The sequence below is a fragment of the Pelodiscus sinensis genome, chromosome 3, assembly GCF_052426305.1.
Source record: "Pelodiscus sinensis isolate ZL-2025 chromosome 3, ASM5242630v1, whole genome shotgun sequence".
Classification (NCBI taxonomy): domain Eukaryota; kingdom Metazoa; phylum Chordata; order Testudines; family Trionychidae; genus Pelodiscus; species Pelodiscus sinensis.
Genome location: NC_143054.1, coordinates 148,343,681 through 148,368,141, shown reverse-complemented (window position 1 = coordinate 148,368,141; position 24,461 = coordinate 148,343,681). Strand labels below are relative to the sequence as shown.

Here is a 24,461-nt window from a genome sequence, read left to right as displayed (position 1 = left end):
AGCTTTGAGGGAAAGCACTGAACAGAGAAGTAGAGAAGACTAGAATACCAGTTTTAGTCAATTTTATTCTGTAAATTAGAAGAAAGCACTAGAATCATGCTATTGTTCAGGTACCCCTTTCCAATTTCTTGTGCAGCTAAAAATATTTTGCAGGTCTTCTAAGAGAAAGGAAACAGCAAAGGGTCAGAAAAGATTATTTATTTTAAGTATGTGGAGAGAGGGATGAAGATAAGTGAGCAAAAGGCAGGAAAGGAATAATGAGAGTGAAAAGAAATGTAGTAGAAAACAATGAAAATGGGGAGTGAATTGGGATAACGGAAACAGAAGGGGCAGGAAGATAGGGATGAAAAGGATTACAAGAGGTAAAAAGGGTCAGAATATTAGTTTTGATTTTTATTTTTTAATCTTCAACAGAAGCACACCAGGGCCAAAGTAAGGTCTCACTTTTGCATTTGTATATATGATTGGGGTCTTAGTGATGGACTATAATAATTTGTCTATTAACTTACAGATAGCTACCTTATACAGGGCTTCAACTGTGTTGTTCATCACCACATAATGCAAAGTATAAAAGATTTGTTTTAAAATATTAACCAATCTTGGCAATTCAATTTGGCCTGAACATACTATCTTATCAGCATGTGAATTGAAACCTCAGAATCAACTCAGCTTATTCATCTGAATTACTACGAAAGTTAAACTCTTACCTTAATTCACCCCACAAAAGACTGCTCCTTTACATTATTAAAGGTTCTCTCAGCTCAATCTCCTCCTTCATGAGCTCCATTTTTATTCAGTCTCACCACTATGTCTGAAGTAATTAAGAAAATGTAGAGCAAATGTTTAGGAGCATGAGACTATCAAACATCTAAAAACAGAAGTGATTTTAGTATCCATCTGAAATCACTATTAGTGGCAGTGGTGATATCAAAGATAGACTGCTCTTAAAACAGAAGGGAAATATTAAGTTGAAATTTTTTGAAAAAAAATCAGATAGACAACCTTCAAAATATTCTACATGGTAAACAGAGGATATTTAATATGTTTTCTTATTAGTCATACCATATGATTAGATTGTTATAATTTTGCTTTCATTTACAGAGCAAATACAAGCCAGCTATTTTAAACAAAGCCCTTTTGTTTAGCAGCCAGCTCAAGCAATTTGATTTAACACCAGGGATCTCTGCTGGGTGTAGGGGAACAAATCTTTTTCTACAAACTGCAACAGGAACAGCCGCACACCTAGAAGTCAGCTTTATTGTTTTGTAGTGCAGGGGACTTAATGTTCAGATCAGTGACGTCTCGACTCATAGCCCCAGCCCAGATGTGTGCTTAAAAACAAATTCAAAATTTATGGCTCTGGTCTGACAGGGGGTAGGGTTGGCTGAGGGGGAGACAGTGTCTCAGCGGGGTGCTGGTGAGTCAGAGGAGGAGGGAAGGCAGAGGATGCAGGAAAGTGGGTCTCTGAGAAGGTTTTGCAGGGGCTCTGGGCAGTGACCGGGAGGGGATGCTGGGAACTAGAGGTTTGCAGGAAGCTGCAACACCTCTAGGTTTTAGAAGGAGCTCTCCTCCTGGACCCACATCTCAGATCCTGACTTGCTGGCCCACACCAGGTGCTCCACTGCTAAGCAGATGCCGGGGTCCAAGCCGCCCAGCCTGGTGGGGACCAGGTCCCAGCTGCCTAGCAGGTTCTGGTCCAAAGGTCCGGGTCAGGCTGCCATCCATCCCCATAGCATCCATGCCACGGCATCACCAGGATCTGGCTGTCACATGGCCCACAGCCAGGACTCTGCTCTTGGCTCTGCTCTGGAGCAGGGTATTTAGGGAGTGGGTGCTTGGTATGGGGACTCAGGAGGCTTGGGGAGGTTATTGTGGTTGTCAGCCTGCAGCCCACAGTGATAAATAGGCTGAGAACCACTAGTTTAGATACAGTGGACTTATCAGACTTCTGCTCATGAAGGAAGATCCTACGTCTGACGGCAAGAGACTGCCAGCAGGTCGCATCTGGCTTACCAAGCCACCAGATCCAACTTGTGGCCACCTTGCCAGGACCCTTAGGCAGAGAGCATGTCACACTTAAAACAGCTGGCTGCTCTCCACTCTGCAGGCTGGGAAAGGAGGAGAGAAGCTTTGCTTGCTTCCTCCTCCCCCCCCCCCCCCCCCGCACTCCCAGCAAAATGTCTCAGCTCCCATTGGCCAGTTTCCAGTCAATAGAAGCTGAGAAATTTTGCTGGGGGCAGGGACAGTGTATAGAGAATCCCTCTTCTCCCCTGCATGGAGCAATCCCACATGGAGCAGCCAGCTGACAGACTTCTGCAGAGAGCCTGCCTCAGGGTTCTGCAGGACTGCTGGGCTGGCAGCCACCTAGGTAAGCGCCTCCTAGCCAGAGCCTGCCTCTGGCACTCCACTCCCTTTTTCTCCCCCAACTACTTGCCCCAGGTCACCACCCAAAACCTCTGTACTCCTTTCTCACCTTCTCCCAGGTCACAGCTCCCTCCCTGAATCCCTCCCCTAGGCCAGAAACCTCTCCTGAGCCCTTAGCCCCTCCTGTGTTTGTATTTTACAAGGACTATGTGGGATAAAACTTGTTTTCAGGTTGCTCTTCTCCGTGTTGTTTATGTAGTCACAAGGAGATTTTGTGTAACAATTTTATTTTGCACTTTTACACTACCTTCCACAAAATAACCTCAATGCAATTTACAATTAATGAACTTAAGCTCACAGCACCCAAGTGAGGTAAGGAACACACATACAAGAAAAAACTTGCTTTACTTAAATTATGAACTGTTTCCATGAAGTTAGTCAGGCCCACATTACACAGAATTTAGCATGTGCGTAAGTCTTTGCAGAACTGGGGTGTCTATGTACCTAAATGATTTGCCAAGGTTACATTTCTTTATTCTAACCTCAAGATAATTCTTTTCCTCTTCTGTTTTTAAATCCCCCCTGGACAGAGGGGTCAGCATTAGACAAGTTTCTCTCAGTTGTTCTAGACTTAGCATACCATGTGCCCCACTGATGACACTAATAAACAAAACACAGAGCAATGAAGTTCCCAGAAAAAATAAATATAAATGCAAACAACATATTTATCTAGGCCACAGCCTTCAGTACCAAAGAGTAATGGAACATCTTAAATATTCAGCTTATTTGATAATTTATGTACTGTGCTATTATATGAAGTCTTCAGAAAAATGGTTTAAAATAAGAATGGTTTAAAAATAGAAGTGCATATTATTGTTCCCAGCCTAAAAACGCCCACTGACATAAATACCTTTGACAGAATTATTTATTAGTAAACAAAGCACTGCAACCATTCATTCATCCCATGTTTATCATAGAAAGTTATGAATGAAAACATTGTACTGATTGATTTCAAGAAGTATCAGTCAAATGAACAAAAACCAGAAGAGGTGAAAGCTTCAGAAAATGCAATAACAGCTCTCCCCTCTCCCAGTCTTCATATGGGTGACTGTACAGGTGACCCCCAACTTATGACCACTTGACTTACTACTCCCCACATTTATGACCGCCTTGCTCCAGCCACCACCTTTCCCCAGCAGAGCTCCCAGCTGACTCCAGGAGCAACTTGCACTGTACCGCCTTTCTCCTGCACAGCCCCCAGTCGGCTCCAGGAGCAACTCGCACTGAACTGCCTTTCCCTTGCACAGCCCCCAGTCAGCTCCGGGAGCAGCTCGCGCCGTGCCGCCTTCCCACAGCACAGCCCACAGTCCACTCTGGGAGCACCTTGCACCATGGACTCCCAGTAGGCAAAGCAGGCCAGGAACAGAACCCCCATTTTTATCAAAGAGTTCGACTTACGACGGCTCGACTTACGACAGTTCTCCAGAAACCAATTAGGTCGTAAGTGTGGGGGTCGCCTGTACTTGATCAAAACCTTGTGCTTCACACGTCCTTTGAATATCTTTAATCAAGTACAACCACACCCCCCATTACATAATACATTGCAGTAGAGATCAGCAGAGCTGAATTGTTATAATTAAAAAAAAGTCAAAGCTGGTAAAAAGGCATTTGTCAAGGCAAGAGTTAATTGAAGCACTGTCATGGAAGGGTATAAACTGTTCAGGAAGGAGGGGTGTTGGAGAAAAGGAGGAGGAGTTGCATTGTGTAAGAAAGCAGTGTGATTGCTCAGAGCTCCAGTATAAAGCAGGAGAAAAGCTGTTGAGAGTCTCTGGGTTAAGTTTAGAGCCAGTACTGCAGGCCACCAGATCAGCTGGATGAAGTAGAAGAGAATTTCTTCAGACAACTAAGAGAAACTTCCAGATCACAGGCCCTGGTTCTCTTGGGCAACTTGAATGACCCTGACATCTGTTAGCAGACCAATACAGCAGTACACAGACAATCGGTGGCGGGGGGGGGGGGAGGGAAGGGGTTTGGGCAGGGGCAGAGGTGGGGGAAGGGGGAGAGGCTTGGGCGGTGGGGGAGGAGTGGGAGAAGGGTTTGGGCGGAGGCAGAGGGGCAGGCACCAAGAGACAGGGGTGCAGGAGACACAAATGCCAGGGGGCCAAGTGCAGACAATGAGGGAAAGAGCAGGAGGGGAGGTGTCAGTGGGAGGAGGAACAGGGTGATGCTGGGAGAGAAGAGGAGAGGAGAGGAGAGGAGAGGGGAAGGGCATTGAGGGTTAGAGGGGGAGGTGCTGGGAGAAGGCTTGAAAGAAGGGGTGGGCATGAGAAAAGTTCGGATGAAGCAAGGCATATGTGTGAGGGCACAGAGGGGCAGGAGGAGAATGGGGCAGAGGATGGTGAGGGGGTGGGTATTAGGGAAAAAGAGGGCAAAGGGGGCAGGGGCAGTAAGGGAAGGGGAAGGCACCAGGAGGGTGCAGGGCTAAGGGAAGGTGCAGGTGCCAGGAGATTCTGGGGGTGAAGCAGAAGGGCAGACACCTGCAGGGGAGGAACCAGCACCAGAGGAGAGAGGCAGGGCAGGTGTGTAGAGGGAGGTGTTAGAAGAGGGGATGAGGAAGGGTAGCTCACGTGATCAGAGTGGGGCTACTGGAGGAGAGGGCACTGGGGGGAGAGAAGGGCTGGTGGAAGGGGGCAGGTCACAGGAGGGCTGAGGGCAGTGAGAAGGGCAGGAGTCAGGACGGCAGAGGAGGGTGAGGAGTTGGGGGGCAGCAGGCACCAGGGGAGATGATGGAGGAAGGAGAGGAGACATGGCAGCAGAGAGAAAAGGGAAAGGTTTATAAAATATTTATTAATAACTTGGTATGCTGGCCACGGCCAGTTTGTTTGCGCCCCGCGGTGCAATTTGGGTTTATGTGGGGATCAACACGTGGCCGGCGAGTGGGAGCTAAAACAAAAAAGTAGTCAGTGTAATGATCTTCTGTTGATATGTTTTAGTAGTTAAATTCTTGGACTGTCATTGCTCATGAAAAGTGCTGTCACATGGGTAGAAATCGGGTAGAAATCGGGTAAATATTGCATTTTATTAATATCAGCAGAACTGACTTAAATGAGGCCTGTGTGTTGCGTAGTCTTGCCTTAATCTTTGTATTCATGCCTGTCAGTGTGAGAGAAGCTATTTGTATATATTTGCTTGCATAGGCAACCACACTTAAGTTGAGGCCCTCAGCATGTTCTGTAAGTATCAGTGTGGCCCCGGGGGCTTCCAAAGTTGAGTTGCCCTAGCTCATCCCTGGCAGATGTCTGTCTAACCTGGTCTTAAATATCTCCAGTGATGGAGATTCCTCAATCTCAGTAGGCAATTTATTCCAGTGTTTAACCACCCTGACAGGCAGGAAGTTTTTCCTAATATCCAACCTAACCTCCCTTGCTCCAATTTAAGCCCATTGCTTTTCATCCTAACCTCAGAGGTCAAGCAGAACAATTTTTCTTCCTCCTCTGTATGATACTCTTTTAGATACTTGAAAGCTGCTCTCGTGTCCCTTTTCGGTCTTCTCTTTTCCAAGGTAAACAAGGCCAATTCCTTCAGCCTTGCCTCATATCTCATGTTCTCTAGACCTTTCATCATTTGTGTTGATCTTCTCTGGACTTTCTCCAGTTTCTCCATGTTTCCTGAAATGTGACGCCCAGAACTGGACATGATAACTCCAGCTCGGGCCTAATGTAGATGGCTCATTCCCTGCCTAGGGGACGTGAGACTGGGCGGGTTAATTTCCAATCCTCCTGTTCATTCTTTTCCTAAGCCAGGAGGGCACGGTAGTTCTGATGGGGGCTCTGCAGGAAGGCAGCCCGCACTGCTCCCTGCCTGAAACCTTGTGCAGGTGTTAAACAGCTGTCCAGCCCACCCTAGAGGTGACTGCATTTCAGTGTGCCTGAAGCAACACAGCACCAGCAATGGACAGGAGAATGGCTCCCGGGCATGGCTTGCTCATGACGGCTTCAGTCCCGTTGATGGGCCTCAGCCTCTTTCCTTCCCCTCCCCCGCTTTGCAATGGGGCTGTAGACTCTGGGGAAGAGGGGTGGAGGCAGGCAGAGGTGTCTGCCTGCAGCAGATGTAGACATGTCTCTGTATTAATCATTCTCTCATTGAGGTTTTTAGCTTTGTAGTGAGTCCTTTTACATGGAAACTTTGCATTACGTCTTGGTAGAATAGGCCCTAGGACAAGTGAGGCAGAGACTGTCCCTGTGGGGTGAATGAGGTGGGAATGGATAAGGCGGAAGGTAAGCACCTCTGGGCAGTTGCAAAGGTTGGAGAGGGGATGGAAGCCAGATCCAAGATCAATGAGCCCTGGGAAGTGGGCCCATTAAAAGGAGACTGAACCTGTGGATGCCTTGGGGGTCAGCAGCAAGGGCCTGCTTTGGGAAGCCCCCTCTTTGGAGGTGAATGTGGCAGCATTGAGACACCACCCAGAAGCAGGCGCCACAGACACTAACTGCAGAGTCATGGGACGGCTCTCACAGACCTTGCACATGCATAAGATGATAGATCTGCAGGAGGGGTGGCAGTGCCGTAGTGAGGGGGCCGGAGGGGTCAGTTGCCCCTGGGAGAAAAATAATATAAAATTTAGTTAAAAATAGATATCACACGTTTTTAAAAGGAATACCATATCTCCTGCCTTTTGTCTATCTTTGTCTCTTTAGGCCCCCAGTTAAAATTTTCAAAAGCACTTGAGTGACTAAAGTCATTTTTAAAAATTGGACTTGGAAATCTAAGCTCAGATTTTCAAAGGTAATTAAGCTCCTAAATGGACAGTTGCCAACTCAGATCTTCAAAGATACCTATCTGATCTTTACACACCTTTGAAAATCTGGACATAAGTGTCCTAGTCAGTTCTGAATGTGAGATGTAGGCGCCCAGTCCTAATTCCTTCAGGCTTTTTTTTTGTTTATATATATAAACAAACATTTATCTACACTAATTCCCCTCCTTTCTCTTTCACTATCCAATAAATGCATGGATCAAAATTGTAGGTACTTTGTGAATATTCTGACTTGAGAGTGGAAAGATTTCATATTGTCATGTATGATTCCTGGTAACCCATCTCAAACATGAAAAACTAGGTTGATACCTGTTCATATCAGGAGCTGTTGAATTCAGTTCACCATTTGCAGTATCTCATTAGGATGTTTAGTGGAGAAGATATTGGTTTTTTTTTTATTTATACTGCGGGCAAAGCATGGGCTCACAAGAATTCCTCCATTGTCTTACCATGAGTATCAAAACATTTGGTGTTTTTCTAAAGGCCTGGAGTCAATTGATTATGTAGGAATCTCAGCTTTCATTTAAAAAGAGTTCTCTATACTTCTGGGCCTTATAGCTAAGGAGGAAAGCTTTAAAACATGAACCCTAAATACTCAAACAAAAGGCCAATAAAAATCCGACATGTTTTATTTTTAAAAAATACTATGATTTGTAGACCAGTCTCATAACTTTGTGCAGGTGTTCCTTGTGATTTTTGGGTTGGCAATACTGCTCTTTCATTGGTGAATTTAGAGAGGTCTCTCCCTTCAGTTTCCCTTTCCACCCTCCTTTTTTGTCATAGGTCATCAGAGAATCATAGAGACAATGGAGAGGAGGGTGAGTCCTTGACTCTGGTTAATGACTGGTCAGAGTGACTAACTATTATCAGCCAATGGTCTGAATGAGCCATCTACTGCCATCTGTTAATCAACTATAGGAAAATGCTTCATGAGCAGACCTTATTTATATAGACAACTTACTTTGCCACAGATCAGTAGACACACTTGCTGTGTCAAGGTGATCAATTTTGGCTCTTTTGGGTTGAAATTCACTTAAGACTTGGAGCTGGGAGAATTAAATGATTAAAACACAAAAGACCTGAACTTAATATGACCTGGCTTAGGGTCTACCATAACTTGAACGCTAAGCAGAGGATAGTGAGTCACATCTAACTGAAAGTCACAGAAGATGGAAACAGGTTTTATTTCTCGTGGTGTAGAGTCTATTTGGGAGTCCTCAATTATATCTGACACTTTACATCCAGTGTTTAAAGGCAGAACTGACTAGAATCAATTGAGAGTCCTTGTCTTGTCTCAGTGATTGCTTGAGCAAAAATCATTGATAAAAATCTTGTGTAGACTGACCTTGGACTCAATGTGCAGGCAATATGTGTTGAAGGGCAGTGCAAAGGAGGCAATGGTGGTGAGGTACCATATTGTGAAATCAATGGTGCTGAAATCACCAAGGACTGGAATTTGACCACAGAACTGACACTTTAACAGAGACTCCACTTTTGCTATTTAAAAAGTAAATCAATGTAACAGAAAACTACAATGCTCTCTGGTAACCTTTTAAAAATCAAACTTTAAACTTTATTGAAAAAATTGGATAGTTTGCAATTGAAAATATTTGACCTACACTTAAGGCAACTGATTTAATTTTGTGTAAAATTTTGCATAATAAAGGATGGCAGTTTTTTTTTTAAATGTTCAACTATATTGATATACATTTTGATCAGATCTCCTTCTGACGTGATATTTGTGCATGGTTGTGGTTTGTTGTGTGGGTGTTTTTTTTTTTTTGCTCAACAAAAAATCCTGCGGGGGTGGGGGGGCTGACAAAATGGTTCAAATTTGGCCCCGCACTTTCTAAAGCCGGCCCTGATTGCACCTTCAGCAAGTTCACAGATGACACAAACCTAGGGGGAAGAGATCCATGTGTTGGAGATTAGGGATAGGGTCCAGAGTGACCTACACAAATTGGAGGATTGGGCCAAAATAAATGTGATGAGGTTCACCAAGGACAAGTTCAGAGTCCTGAACTTGGGACAGAAGAATCCCAAGCATTGTTACAGGCAGGGGACTGACTGGCTAAGCAGCAATTTGGCAGAAAAAGACCTGGGGATTACAATGGATGAGAAAGTGGATACGAGTCAACAGTGTGCCTAATAGCATATTAAGGTGCAGTAGGAGGAGCATTGCCAGCAAACCTAGAGAAATGATTATTCAACTTTATTCAGCACTGGTGAGGCCACATCTGTAGTACTGCATCCAATTCTGGGCCCTCCATTACAGAAACAATGTGGACACATTGGAGAAAATCCAGTGGAGGGTAACAAAAATTAATGGGCTGGAACATATGAATTACGTGGAGCAGCTGAGGGATTTGGACTTATTTAGTCTATGGAAGAGAAGACTGAGGATAGATTTGATAGCAGTCTTCGAAGGGCAAGCTGCTCTCAACAGATGACAGGAGGAGGAGCAATGGTCTCAAGTTACAGTGGGGGAGGTCTGGGTTGGATATTAGGAAAAACTATTTCACTAGGAGGATGGTGAAGCACTGGAATAAGTTACCTAGGGAGGTGGTGTAACCCAGTATTCCCACCTGGCTGTGCTGTGATGTGTGATTCTCAATGACTCACCCCACATGTGTAATAGTAATAGAGATGTAGCTGTGTTAGTCTGGTGCATCTGAAACAGAAAACAGGACTATGTAGCACTTTAAAGACTAACAAGATGGTTTATTAGGTGATGAGCTTTCATGGGCCAGACCTACTTCCTCAGATGTATTGGCCCAGACACCTAAGTATTGGCCTGAGCAGATAACAAGGCTCTTCCCAGAGGAAGAGACAAAGGAAGGGAGGGGGAGACCCCACTTGGCTGGGGGGCAGAGCCTGGGAGCTGGTCAGTCTTAGCTAGGGGAAGCATGAAGAAAGCAGACTAAGTCCAAGATGGGGGGGTAGAGAGGTTCAGGGGCTTGTAAACCCCTTCCCCCCAGGAGGGCTAAGGCTGTCTGCCCTGGCTCCTATATCAACATTGAGCCTGTGCAGTATCTTGGAGAAGCAATAAACCCTTTTTACTCTGCTGGCTGGTACAGAGTCACATCTGGCTGCGGATGAGGGTGCAGGGTCAGGGGCTCCCCAACACACCATCACAGAGAGCACTTAGTGTCTTAGCTGTAATAAAGAATAACTGACAATCCAATAGGAAGTGGCTGCCTTGGCAGCTGATATGAGTTGAGGAAAGCATATGTAACTCTCACACTTAGGGGCTACGTCTACACTGGCATGATTTTCTGGAAATGTTTTTAATGGAACAGTTTTCCATTAAAGCATTTTCGGAACAGAGCGTCTACATTGGCAGGACGCTTTTCTGCCACCCCACAGGCCACCCAGAACGGTACCAGAGTTGACTTTCCAAAAAGTTCGCAAGGTTCCCAGGTTTGTACAGCTCAGACATTCCGGCAGTTGCTGAATTTCCTGTGCTCCCCTCCATCAGACAGAGCCACCTGCTGGGCAGCCGCAGGCTTAGGGGAGCTCTAACAGGGACACCCCCGGCTATGGCTACAGAGATACAGCACTAACGGGTGCTTCCAAACCCCCAAACTGGCAGTTCTGCAAACGTCAGGCAGGCCCCTGCTCGGTGACTGGCAGCGGGGCTCCGAGGCGTGGAAAGGCTGCGCCGGTTGGTCGCTGCTCCCGGGCCGCCCCACATGGCATCCCTAGGCTGGTGCGGGAGCGTTGCTAGGAGCAGCTGAACTTTCGCATTTCCCGGCACCGGTGCGCTGCCGTGGAGCCAAACACAAAGCGCCAGCGCACCTCGGCCCGAGCCAGCAGCACGGACACTGCCCTGGCAGCCAGCCCCGCCCGCCGCTTCTACAGCCGCGTCGCTGGGGGCCCGGCCCGCCGGGCACGCCTCGCACGTGGGGCGGAATTGTCAGCTCAGCCGGAGCCGGGCTTTGTTCTCCCCAGCTGCTGCCCCTCCCAAGCCCGCACCCTAGGCCGGCGGCGCGCTACTCACCCGCAGCGGCTCGCGGCGCCAGCCGGGTCCGGCTCAGCAAACTTTCCCGCCAGCCACGGTGGCTGCGGCCGGCAGCCGGCAAAGGCGGAGGGAGCAGCACAGGGCGCGGCGAGGGGAAGCGTTGGCTGCTGCTCGCTGCTTTCAGTTTCACGGCAACTGCGCACCCTGCTGCCTCAGGGGGTGGGAAGAGGGGGGGCATAAAGCGGCCCGCGCTTCCCCGGGGAGGGGCCGGCTCTGGTACACAAGCTAGCCGCGGGGACCAGGCATCATGTCAGAAGCGAGCCCATGGCTCGGGAGCTCTGAGGCTTTGTTCCCCGCTCCCCTCCGGCGCTCAGCCTCTGCTCTAGATTCGCCCGCCAGAGGCGCTTCTCCTGCCCGGGCACCTCAACCCCCACAGCCGCTGGAGGTTGCAGGAAAAAGCCAGGCCTGCGCCTCGCAACCTCCGGCATCTCTCCGCCCATCAGGTGCGAGCACAGCTAAGAGCCGGGCTGCGAGCGATAACAGCTCCGGCTGCAAGTCCTCGGCAGAGGTGGGAGGAGTGAGGACCAACTGGCGGCAGGTGCCCTTTCAGTCCTATGTACAATGTTGTCTGGCCGGGGTAAAAACAGCTGTGTCCCATTCTGCAAGAAGTGTTTCTGGTACCTCCTGACCGTAGGGGAGCACAACATCCCTGAAATAATGGAGGCATGTTGCGTCCTCCACAACACTGTGGAGGGGAAGGGAGAGGCCTTCCTCCCTGAGTAGGGGGCAGATGCTGGCCACGAGGGACGAGCCTTCCAGCAGCCACAGACAGCTGTCATCCGACAGGCCCATTAGGCTGGAGTGCGCATCCAGAGATCCTGAAGGAGAGGTTCTTTAAAGGACCCCAGTAACTTTCCTCATGGCCTCCTCACTAGGGGCCTGTGTTTTACAGCCCTATTCCTTCCCCTCCACAACCCCTCCCTAACCTCTCAATAAACACACCTGTTAGGTTTTTAAAGAAATGCAGTCTGTATTGATTATTCAGAAAAGTTGGGCAGGGGAAGGGGGGGTATCTCAGAATTGGGCAAGGACTCATAACTGGTGGGGGGTGGAGGGGCAGCTTGATGTGCCACATCAGGTGCAGGGACCTCGTTGGGGCTGTGAGGGTTCGGGGAGCACAGGAGGGTGGCCAGGAGGGGGGGCTGGAATGGGGTCAGGGTTGGCAGGGGGAGAGGCCCTAGGTATCACTTGGGGAGGGGGCAAAGGTATAACAAGGGGGGCAGACAGAGGGGGAATGGACATAGCAGGAGGAACAGGAGGGTGGAAGCCAGGAGCAGTGGCTTCAGGCGGGTGTCACACTGCTGCATTAGTTAATCCCAGGTGCAGTTCTGCCACTCGGGCTTGGCACAGACCTTTTGCACCAGGGTTTGGTGGATGTCATGAAGGACACTAATGTGCTGCCGCATCAGGTCCTCCTGCACTCTGGTGTGCCTGCGGGTCCCCTGGGCTCTGGCAGGTGGCTGCAGGGGTGTGGCTCAGCCCTCATTTCCTTCTGGGCCGGCTATGGAGAACATACAGGGGGAAGAGATGGTTAGTCATCCCTGCAGACACTGTCCCTGAAGTTGTGCCCTCCTCTGTGAGCAGCAACCAACAGTCCATGGCCCAGAGGGGGATGTCCCGGGTGCAAGGCCATGTGTGGCCTGCACAGCACGCCCTGTCTCACAGACATTCCAATGTGCCCAGAGGACCATGCTGCCCATCCCCCCCCCCCACACACACAACCCCCTGACAAGCAGCTAAGGGAAGTGTACAGCCACAGCAGGATCCCCTCATGGGTGGCAAAGGAGTTGGGAGCAGCCTGGGCCTTCCTGGGGTCCATATACACAGGTGCGGCTCGCTGGGTTGTATGTGGGAGCGGCTGCTGCCTCGCACATGCAGGCATGCCTGTGTGCTGTGTACGGCACTCCTTGGTCTGCGTGGGATTGTGCCTGCACCCTTGTGGCTAGCCTTCTCCCAGCTGTGGTGACCCTCCCTTTCCTCCTTGGCAGGATGTGCGTGGCCTCCCGAGCCTGGAAGCAGGATCCCGGGCATGCTCAGCAGCTGCCCGCTGCACCCACGTGCTGCACAGTAACACAGCACATGATTGCACGTGCACGGACCACATGATGTGCAGTGTGAGCATCCTGAGTGACACTCGCCCCTCACCCCTGGGCACATGCCAATGTATGTATGACAAAATGAGAACTTACCTGAAGATCCCTCCCAGGCATCCAAGGCCGAGGAGATGTCTTGGCTGACAGTAACCAGCTCAAGGGCACCTGTGCTTTTTCCTGGAAGCCTCCTCTTCTGCAAAAAAACCCTTGCTCCCCGTCCACACACGCCTTTTTGCAAAATAAGGCAAAAAGGCTTTTACCTCATAGAATGAGGATTACCAATACCAGAAAAAATCCTTTGTTCTTTTGATTTATTTGTGAAAGAACGCGATTGCAGTGTTGATGTTACGCAAGTTGTATCAGAAAAATGGTTGTTTTTCCTTACAAAACTCTGTAGTGTAGACATACCCTACGGGTGCATCTAGACTGGCAAGATTTTGTGCAAAAGCAGCCGCTTTTGTGCAAAAACTTGCCAGCTGTTTACACTGGCCGCTTGAATTTGCCCAAGAGCACTGACTTAGTAACGTACAAAATCAGTGCTTCTTGCGCAAATACTTCCACGCTTCTGCTTGGGAAAAAGCCTTCTTGTGCAAGTATTCTTGCACAAGAGGGCTTTTTCCCAAGCAGAAGCGTGGAAGTATTTGCGCAAGAAGCACTGATTTTGTACGTTACTAAGTATACTTGCTCAAGAGGGCCAGTGTAGACAGGGAAGAATTGTTTTGCGCATAAAAGCTCCGATGGCTAAAATGGGGCTTTCTTGCACATAATCGCATCTAGACTGGCCACGGATGCTTTTGCGCAAAAGCATCCTTGCCAATCTAGACGCTCTTTTGCGGAAATACTTTTAACGGAAAAACTTTTCCGTTGAAAGTATTTCCGCAAAATCATGCCAGTCTAGACGTAGCCTACTAGTCTACTTTTCCTATGTGCTGTTTAGAGAATGTTCACTTCTATCCCAGAAATGGTTCTCTGTCAGTGATGAAGTGCACCCAGATACATATATACATAATTTTAAGGTGTTAAACAGTTCAGGAGATTTGGATGAAAGACATTAGAGAGTACTTAATGGAAAAGAGCCACCACACCAACAAATTGATCCCCCTGCAAAAGCTGATGCACATTACCCGCTAAAGGAAGTAGCAGAATTATCACCTTGAATCTCATAATAGTTTTCAGGTATCCTAAAGGATCCAAAAGAATTGAAGAAATAATTTAGCAAGCTGAAGTAAGGCATCATTGCTAATGGAGAATGCTACTGAGAAATCAAGCTTTTTAAAAGGCTAACTCACCATTAAAGCTTCCTTAATTTCAGGAATATTTAGCGAAGAGAACACAACAGGACTTTTTTTTTCCTCCCAAGACAGATTCAATTTTTGAGTAATCATCAACGCTGATAGTGTTCTAAGAACTCTGGAAGTAATTCCCATGCACTTCAAAAATATCCCTTTAATAGTATTCCTTGTAAAGCACTTAAAGCTGGCTTTCCATTCTTCTCTCCATTTTAACAAGCAACCAAAGAGTCATACTAATTTGTACCAGTCTGTACTTCTGGTAGAACCATATTGTATGGAGCTTAAGTTTATCCATTACCCTTCACTTACTGTCCTGCTCTCTGAAGTCAAGTGTCTTTATCAGAACATCCTGTAACTACTTTTGCAAATTAGGCAGATTCAGCTTTTACTCAGGCATGCATGCATGTTAACCTATAGGTCCCCAAGTAAGCATGAGGGGGTTCTGTTAGATATAATTTTAAATCAAGTAAAATATTAATTTAAGTTTGATTAACATGAGAAAGTTAAAGTGCTTAATCTGTTTAATAATTTACTATTTCCTTTCTTACTGGTTAAATTAAACTGTTCTCCCTAGCTGCAGCACTAGCAAAGTGGCTCAGAAGTAATTATGTAATTAAAGGCAAGTCTCCATTAGCAACTGGAAAGGTTTGTATTGAGCCAGGTTGGCCACAGGCAAAAATGTTTGAGAATGGAAGGTTACTTACCCTGTGCAGTAACTGGAGTTCTTTGAGATAGTTGTCCCCATGGCTGCTCCACCTTAGGTGTTTTAGCGCCACTGAGCTCAAGGCCAGAGATTTGTGACAGCAGTGCCCCTGGCCGGCCACGCGTGCAGAGAGTCTGGGTGTTCTGGGGAAGCTACTGAGCATGAGCGGCCAGCCCCTCTCCTCAATTCCTTCTCTGACCCAGGAGTGTAATACCCAAAGCAGAGGGGAGGAGGGTTTATTTGGAGCAGCCATGGGGCCAACCATCTTGAAGAACTCGTTACTGCACAGGGTGAGTAACCTCCCCTTCTTCGAGGAGTGGCCCCGTGGGTGCTCCACCTTAGGTGAATTCAAAACAGTATTCTTGTTAGGAAGGTGGCAACTTTGGTTGGTGAGGATCTGTGGTGGACAGTATTGTTTGTCCAAATCTTGTATCTGTCTTGGAAAATTTCTGGAGCGCCTAATGCTGTGTGAAAGTATGCATTGAAGCACCTTGTGGTAGCCCTACATATGAGTTCTGTGGGCACACCATGTAGAAATGCTGTTGTAGCTGCCATGGCTCGTGTTGAGAGTGGTCGCACCGTATGTAGTGGCTTCCTCTGTGCTAGTTCATGCGCTAGTCTTATGCATCCCAATATCCATTTTGATAGCTTCTATTTTGATATGGGTAGCCCCTGCGATCTCCCTGTAGATGAAATGAAGAGCTGTGGGGTCCTTCTAAACAAGCTTGTGCGTTGCAGGTAAAAGGCTATGGCTCTACGGACATCGAGGGTATGGAGAACCACCTCTGACCTCTTTATGGGGTTTTGGGAAGAAAACTGGTAAGGATACAGATTTGTTGCACTGGAACGAGGCAAGTACTTCTGGGAGGAATTTGGGCTAGGTTCGCAGTATTACCTTGCCTTGTGGAATATTGTGTAAGGAGGGTCAGCCATTGAGGCTGCCATCTCTCCCACTCATCTGGCTGAGGTAATCACTACCAGCAAGGCCACCTTCATCAATAAATGTAATAGCGAGCAGGTAGCAAAGGGCTCGAAAGGTTTTCCCATAAGAGCTCTCAGTACTAAGTTCAAGTCCCATGCAGGTACTGGGTCCTGGTGTGGAGGAAAGGTATTATGGAGTCCCTTTAGAAAACATTTGACGGAAGGGTGTATGAAGACAGTGTCCCTGTATAGGGCCATGAAGAGCTGAGATAGCGGCAAGGTGGACTCTTATGGAGAGGCCTGTGTTGTGTATTTCTAGTAGGTATTGTAAGATATGTGATATTCCTGTGTGCATGGGTTCATAGGTATGGGTTGCACATCATGCCCTGAATCTCTTCCATTTTTGGATGTAGGCCTGTCTCGTTGCAGGCCTTCTAGAGTTTTTGAGTATGACCTGGATTACCTCTGGAAAGGATCGCTCCAGATTGTTCAGCCAATTAACATCCATGCCTGAAGTTGCAATTTGTGGATGTCTGGGTGTAGAAAATGCCCATTCCTCTGTGTGAGGAGAAATGCAACTGGTGGGAATCTGTGTGGTGGACGGTCGGTCATCTGTAGCAGGTAAGGATACCTTGTCTGCCTGAGCCAGTTGAGCACTATTACTATCACTTTGTTCCCCCTCATACACAGGGTGATACTCAAGATCAAACAAGACAGGGCCAGAGGGAATGCGTATGACAGGTGAGCCATCCATCGTACGCTGAATGCGTCCCCCAGGGAGTGGGAATCTATGCCTGCTCTGGAGCAATATAGGGGACAGCGAGCATTCCTGTGGGTAGTGAATAGATCTATCACCGGGAATCCTCACTTCTTGAATAGGTGGGTGAGCATTGATCGGTTTATCTCCCACTCGTGATTTTGTGGGAATTGTCTGCCTAAACTGTTCACGAGTGTGTTGTCTTTGCCTGGTAGATAAGTTGTGACCAAAGTTATGTTCTGTGTGATATACCATTCCCATAGGCGCATGGCCTCCTGGCATAATTGGAAGGATCGTGCCCCTCCCTGCCTGTTGATATAGTACATTGTGGTGATGTTGTCTGTCAGAATCTGAACTGTTTTGTTCTGGATTAGCGAAAGGAAGTGCATGCATGGAACTGCCCTCAGTTCCAATAAGTTTATGTGGTATGTGGTTTCTTTGCAAGTCCATTGACCACCTTGTGATTTACGTGTGCCCCCCCCCATCCTAGGAGTAAGGCATCTGTCGTTATTGTAATTGATGATGTGTTGCGCTGGAATGGTACTCCCACACATATGTTGCTGTGTACTGTCCACCGTGCTAGGAATGTTTTTTATCTTGTTTGGTATGGACAAAAGTTTGTGTAATGGGTGGGTTCGTGGAAGATAGACTGTGCATAACCAGGCCTGGAGAGGTCTCGTGTAGGTGAGCATAGGGTACTACGAACGTTGCAGCTGCTATGTGCCCCAGTAGGCATAGCCTTGATGTTATGATTGGACTGTTCTGTGCTGATGCTATCAGGCTCTTGATGGTCATCCATCTGTGGTGAGGCAAGTAAGATGTGCACTTATGAATTCCAGTGATTGAATTAGGGACAAAAAGCATTTTGTGATGTTTGTTTATAGACAGATTTTCGAAAAGTTTTTTTGCTATTGTGACCGCTTGCTGCGCTTCTTGCTGTGTACGACTCACTATGAGACAATTGTCGAGATATGGGAATATTGAGATCCTGTTCTTGTGTAAATGTGCAGTGACCACTGCCAGTGCCTTTGAAAATACTCTCAGGGCTGTTAATAGTCTAAATGGAAGCACCCTATACTGGAAGTGTCTGTTCTTTATTGTAAACCACAGGAACCTTCTGTGTGCTGGGTGTATGGATATATGAAAATAAGCATCCTGTAGGTCGAGGGTAGACACCCATGCTCCTTTCTCTAAGGCAGGAATTATAGTCGCGAAGGTGACCATCTTGAAACACTGGTATGTGTCAAAGCGGTTGAACTTGCGTAGATCTAGTATTGGTATCCAACCACCCGACTTTTTGGTGGAGAAGAAATAATGAGAATAGACTCCTCTGCCCCTGTGTAGGTCCGGTACATCCTCTGTAGCTCCAAGGCTGAGTAAGTGCTCCACCTCTTGAAGAAGCAGTATCTCGAGAGAAGGGTCCCTGAAGATGGATGGGGAGGGAGGGTGGGTGGAGGGTTGGTTATGAACAGGATGCAGTACCCTGTTTTCACTATTTCCAGCACCCACCTGTTGATGGTAATGGCTGACCATGCTATATAAAAGTCAGCTAGTCTGTTGTCAAATACTGTGGATGAGGTGGATTACTGCCTGAGAGATTTTGGGGCTATTAGACCCTCGACCAGCACTTCAAAACTGTTGCCTGGATGTTGATGGTTGTTAAGCACAACACGCACAGACAGTCCACTAACCAAGCTGCTGCCCAATTTCATCTGTTATCATATTGACATTGGTGTTGATTGAATGGTATGTCTATCTTTGTTGGAATGGCCTGTTTTGCTTTCTTCTCACAACAGGTACCTGAATACCTAAGGTTCTGAGGGTAGCCCTCGAGTCCTTCAAAGTGTGCAGAGACATATTTGTGGATTCTGCAAAGAGCTATGTACCGTCAAATGGGTGGTCTTCTACCGTGGACTGAACCTCTCTGGGAAAACCCAACTCATGCCAGTAGGCTCATCTTATTACTACAGCTGCTGCGAGTGATCTGGCTGCTGTGTCCGCAGAGTCAAGCACGGCCAACAGGGCAGTACGAGAGTGTGCGGGCACATTAGTGTGCCTTTAATATTTGTTTTAAATTGATCTCTCGTTGTCCAGCAGTGAATCAATAAAGGTTGTCATACGGTCAAAGATCTGGTGTATGTATTTTGCTAATGTGCTGTATAGTTAGCAATTCTCATTTGGAGGCTTGCCAATGAACAAGCCTTCTCCCCGCATTGCATCTAATCTCTTCCAGTCTTTATCATATGGAGTTATTTGTGCTGTCAGTTGTTTTCCCCTCTGGTTCGTGGCTTCCACCACAAGAGAATCTGGTATTGGGTGCGAGAAAAGAAAGTCTGCCCCCTTGGGGGAGACATAGTAATTCCTATCTACACACTCAGAAGTGGGGTTGGTTGACACCAGTTTCAGCCATGTATTTTTGGCAGGGTCCATGATTGCCTCATTCATGGGAATGGCCAGCTTTGAATGGCAGGACATTTGTAAGCTTGTGTTGTGTCTGTGGAGCATCTAAGAGAGCTCTCCAAGGTGTCAGTAACTCTCTTAAAGAGGTCTTGGAACAACTTAAAATCGTTACCCATATTTGGTGGCTGGGTTATAAAGCGAAGTTACTCACCTCCGGTGCAGTAACTGTCATTCTTCGAGGTTGTGTCCCCGCAGGTGCTCCACTATGGGTGCTGGGCTTTCCCCGGCGCTGCAGACGGAGACTTGTCATTAGCAGTGTCCGGCCAGACCACGCATGTGCCACAGGCTCGCGGCTTTCACGCTCTGTCGCGCAGTCCGGCCCCTCCGCCAGTTCCTCGGAACTGCCTCGGAGTCTGTAAAAGACAAGAGCAGAGAGAGAGAGAGAGAGAGAGAGAGAGAGAGAGAGAGGACTCTGAAGCGGGGAGGAGGGCAGGTAGTGGAGCACCCATGGAGACACCACCTCGAAGAACGACAGTTACTGCACCGGAGATAAGTAACTTCGCTTTCTTCTTCGGGGATGTCCCCGCAGGTGCTCCACTATGGGTGACTGAGTAGTGGTAGTCGCCAAAAACGGAAGGAGGGCACGGAGACCCTATTTATCCGCCGTAGAGAGCACCGCAGTCGCCACTGCCCCATCTGAGAGATAGAATAATGCTTAGCGAAGGTCCCATGAGAGGACCACGTCGCCATTCTGCAAATGTCCTTCAGAGATACGCCTCTGTGGAACGCTGTAGATGTGGCCATGGCTCTAGTGGAATGAGTGTATGGCTGGATGGAAGGGGTAACCTTCACGTTGCGTACGATTGCACTATGCATGCGGTCACGAGATTGGAAATTCTTTGGGAAGATAAGACGTTGACCCTTTGACTTGTGTGCCAGGGAGACAAATAAATGGTCCGTAAGCCTGAACGATTTAGTGCGATCTATGTAGAATGCTAAGGCCCTGCGGATGTCCAAGGAATGTAGGGCCGCATCTTGTGGCGAGGCATGGGGCTTCGGGAAAAAAGTTGGCAAGATGACTGGTTCATTAATGTGGAAATTGGAGACAATCTTGGGTAGGGAACTTCAGTGTAATCTCAAGACTACTCCATCGCTACAGAAGATCGTATACGGTGGGATGGCCATCATGGCGGAAAGCTCGCTAACCCTGCGTACAGAGGTTATTGCGAGCAGGAAAACCGCTCTCAGAGTGAGGAACTGTAAGGATACGGTCGCCAGAGGCTCGAATGGTGGCCTCATTAGGGCGTCGAGTACCACGTCCAGGCTCCACACAGGAGGGACTGGGTTGCGTGGTGGGTCCATGTTGATAAGGCCCTTGAGAAATGTTTTAGTCATAGGATGGGCGAAGATAGAAACGCCATCTATAGGTGGTGTGAATGCTGATATTGCTGCGAGGTGCATCCTGATGGAGGCTAACGCAAGACCCTTGTTTTTTTAGGTGCAGTGCATAGTTCAGTACGGAGGAAATGGACGGATGTGTCGGATCGTGGTGGTTTGAGCTACACCAGGAGGAGTACCTGCGCCACTTGTGAAGGTAAGTTTCCCTCGTGGTTTGTCGTCTACTTTGTACTAGGACGTGTTGGACTGCGGCAGAGCAGAGAGATTCACATGGGTTCAGCCAGTTAGGTACCATGCTGTTAGGTTTAGCATTTGTATCTGGGGATGTTTCAGGCGTCCTCGGTCTTGTGTGAGGAGGTCGTGGAGAGAGAATCGGTGTCCGCACAGAGAGGCGGTGCAGGAATGGAAACCAGTGCTGGCGAGGCCAATCTGGGGCTATGAGGATTAGTGTAGCTCTGTCCGCCTTCAGCTTCTGAAGGACCTGGGAATGAGAGGTATGGGGGGAAATGCATAAAGGAGGGGTCCGCGCCAAGTCACGAGGAAGGCATCCCCTAGAGATGTGCGGCCCAGGAAGTCTGCCATCATGTTTGTGATGCCAGGTAAGTAGGATGCCAAAGGAGTCACCCCGTGGCGAATGCACCAGTTCCAAAAGCAGATAGCTTCTGTGCATAGCAAACGGGAGCGAGTGCCGCCCTGGCAATTTACGTAGTACATGGCTACGATTTTGTCTAAGTATCGTCACAGTGGTATTGTGAATGTAGATGAGGAAGGATTTGCATGCGTTGAAAATAGCACGAAGCTCTAGGAGGTTTATGTGTAACCTTGCTTCTTGTGGAGACCATTGGCCTTGTACCGAGAGGGAGCCCAGGTGGGCCCCCCAGCCTAGTAGGGAGGCGTCTGTTGTGATTTGGTGGAGAGGCTGCTGCGGGTGAAATGGTAAGCCCGACAGCAGGTTTGTGTGGCTGGTCCACCATCAGAGTGATTGAAGAACGCCAGGTGGCGGTGTAACGGGCCTGTGGAGATCGTATCTGGTGTGGTGGTATACGAGGGTCAGCCAGTGCTGAAGGGCACGCAGGCATAGTCTGGCGTATTTCACCACGTACGTTGTGTCGGCCATGTGGCCCATGAGTCTGAGACGTGATGAGTGGGACGGTGGGGCTCACGGTGATGGTGCAAATGAGGTCCTGGATGGTTTGAAACCTCTGCAAAGGTAGGAACGCTCTGCCGGCGAGTGAGTCCAGACGGGCCCCAAAGAACTCGATGTCCTGAGTGGGATGCAAGATGGACTTCTGCTCGTTGAGGAGTCAGAGCGATCGAAAGACTTGCATCGTGAGGTGAACTATATGGGAGACCTCGTGTGCCGAAGTGCCTTTGAGCAGGCAGTCGTCCAGATAAGGGAAGATAAGCACCCCTTGGCATCGGAGAAAGGCCGTGACCACGGATAGGACCTTTGAGAATACCCTGGGGGCTGAGGATAGCCCTAAGGGGAGAACCTTGTATTGAAAATGGTCCTCCACCACGACGAAGCGCAAGAACCTTCTGTGAGCAGGGTGAATAGGGACGTGGAAATAGGCATCCTGGAGGTCGAGGGCGGCAAACCAGTCCTGTGGATTTAAAATAGGAATTCTGGCAGCTAGTGTTGTCATTTTGAATCTTTGTTTCCTGAGATATTTGTTCAGACGACGGAGGTCTAGGATAGGGCGCCAGCCTCCGGACCTTTTCTGCGTGAGGAAATAGTGAGAGTATAAGTCCCTGTTCCTGAAGTCCTTCGGAACTGGCTCTATGGCACCCAGAGAGAGAAGGTGGTCGACCACTAATCTGAGGAGGGTTTCGTGAGAGGGGTCCCTGAAGAGGGACAGAGTGGGGGGGAGAGTGGTTGATGGGACGGCTATGAGAGGGATAGGATAGCCGAACTGAACGATCTCGACGACCCATTTGTCCGTGGTGATTTTGCCCATTGATGTAGAAAGGGTCTTAAATGGTGGTGGAACAGCTGGGTTGAATGATTCACGGTGCTGCCTGTGGCTGTCTGCTCGCCCTTGACCAACACATCAAATCTGTTGCTTGCTGTTGGACGGCATGTTTGTTCTGCCGGTTGGGTTTCGGCGTTGTTGAGGCCCCTGGCGAGAACGCTGATTGCCAAAAGGCCACTGGTGTCTAATGTAGGGGTAATCATATATGCGCTGATAGGGAGTACCGCCGTCTCTTAAAGGGGGGGCATATACATCCCCAAAGTTCGCAGGGTTGTCCAAGAGTCTTTAGAGTAGTGCAGGATTGCGTCCATGGTCTCTGCAAAGAGCTTAACCTTGTCGAAGGGTAAGTCCTCGACTTTTGTCTGTAGTTCCTTTGGAACTCCTGCCGCTTGGAGGAAAGAGGCTCTACGCATAAGAATAGCCGTAGAGGCAGAACGAGCAGCAGTATCAGCCACATCCATGGCCATCTGGAGGGACGTTCTCACTGATGTGTAGCCCTCTTGGATGACTGATCTCAGGATCGATCTTTTTGAGTCGGGAAAATGATCCATGAGAGGAGTGAGGCGTGAAAATGTATCGAAGGTATGATTGGAGAGATGCGCTGAGTAATTGGCGATTCTGAGAAGTAGAGTCGCTGAGGTGTATACCTTCCTGCACAAAACTTTGAGCCTCCTTACGTCTTTATCAGAGTCCTGGTGTTTGAGGTGAGGGGCTCTAGATCTCTGTTGAGCTGCGTCAACTACTAAAGAGTTAGCCTGTGGATGGGCAAAGAGGAATTCCATGCCCTTTGGTGGCACGAAATATTTCTTGTCAGCTCTTTTGTTGGTGGGAAGGGCCGACGCTGGAGCATGCCACACCTCGTCAGCCAGTTCCAGGATGACTTCGTCGAGAGGGATGGCGAGGCGTGAACTATGTCGCGGTTGGAGATTCCTAAAAAGCTTATGCTGCTTATCTTTGAGCTCTTGTAGCGGAATCTCCTGTGTAATAGCTACCCGCTTAAACAATTCTTGGAATTGACGGAGGTCGTCTGGAGGAGAGCTGTCGTCTGGGTTCACTGCATCCTCCAGAGGTGCTAAAACTGGAATGGAAGGCCCCGAGGTATGGTGCACGAAGGGAGTATGTTCCAGCTCTGAAGAGTGGTGAGATGGTGATGCCGCATGATGCGGAGGAGTAAGGGGAGCCGGGGTTGGAGAGCGCCTGCGTGCAGCGTAGTCAGAGACGGATCGTGGTCGGTAAGAATACCGGCTATGGGAATGTCGAAAGTTGTGGTTGTCGCGATGGTAGGCGCCGTGGCGCAGCGAACGGTCATCATGGAAGCTGGAGCGGCTGTCGTACCGATAATGGTACGGGGAGGGTGAGGAGGAGCGGAGCTCTGATGCCCTGGACGAGGCAGGAGAGGCAGAGAGAGGTCTGTGCTGGTGCCTGCAATGGGGAGATGCAGCAGCCAGAAACGGGGAGGGCAGTCTAGACGAGCCGCGAGGAGAGCGGCACCGATGAGAGGAGCGGAGTGGAGAAGACGGTGCCTGAGAGACGAAGCGGGAGCGGGAGCAGCTGCGGCGGCGTGGGGAATAGAAAGCAGCAGGGCTCCGGAGTGATTGGGTTGTGGCATGCGCTGAAGCGCTGGCCGCTGAATCACTCGGCTCCTGGTGTGGCGGGGCAGGAGCGATCGGCACCGCACTGGCTGTGGAACGGGTCGGCGCCGTGTAGTCCGGCACTGCATGGT

The 24,461-nt window shown here is 48.8% G+C and overlaps 1 protein-coding gene across 8 annotated transcripts in view; it reads right to left on the bottom strand.

The window, feature by feature from the left end:
• The window catches only part of TRAF5 (TNF receptor associated factor 5), a 63,606-nt gene extending 51,576 nt beyond the window's left edge, over positions 1 to 12,030 (bottom strand). For 6 of the 8 annotated variants that reach the window (XM_089777430.1, XM_089777429.1, XM_089777432.1 and 3 more), the window contains exons 1-2: positions 11,181 to 11,320; positions 708 to 811 (exon numbers count right to left, since the gene is read on the bottom strand). Coding sequence is in view for 2 of the 8 variants with exons in the window: in XM_089777428.1 (XP_089633554.1) it covers positions 11,181 to 11,379 (199 nt within the window). In the remaining 6 variants the exon portion in view is untranslated. Of the gene's footprint in view, positions 1 to 707; positions 812 to 11,180 lie in introns of all 8 variants that reach the window. The other 2 variants (XM_089777428.1, XM_089777427.1) reach the window with 2 other exon arrangements.
• Positions 12,031 to 24,461: the final 12,431 nt, after the last annotated feature.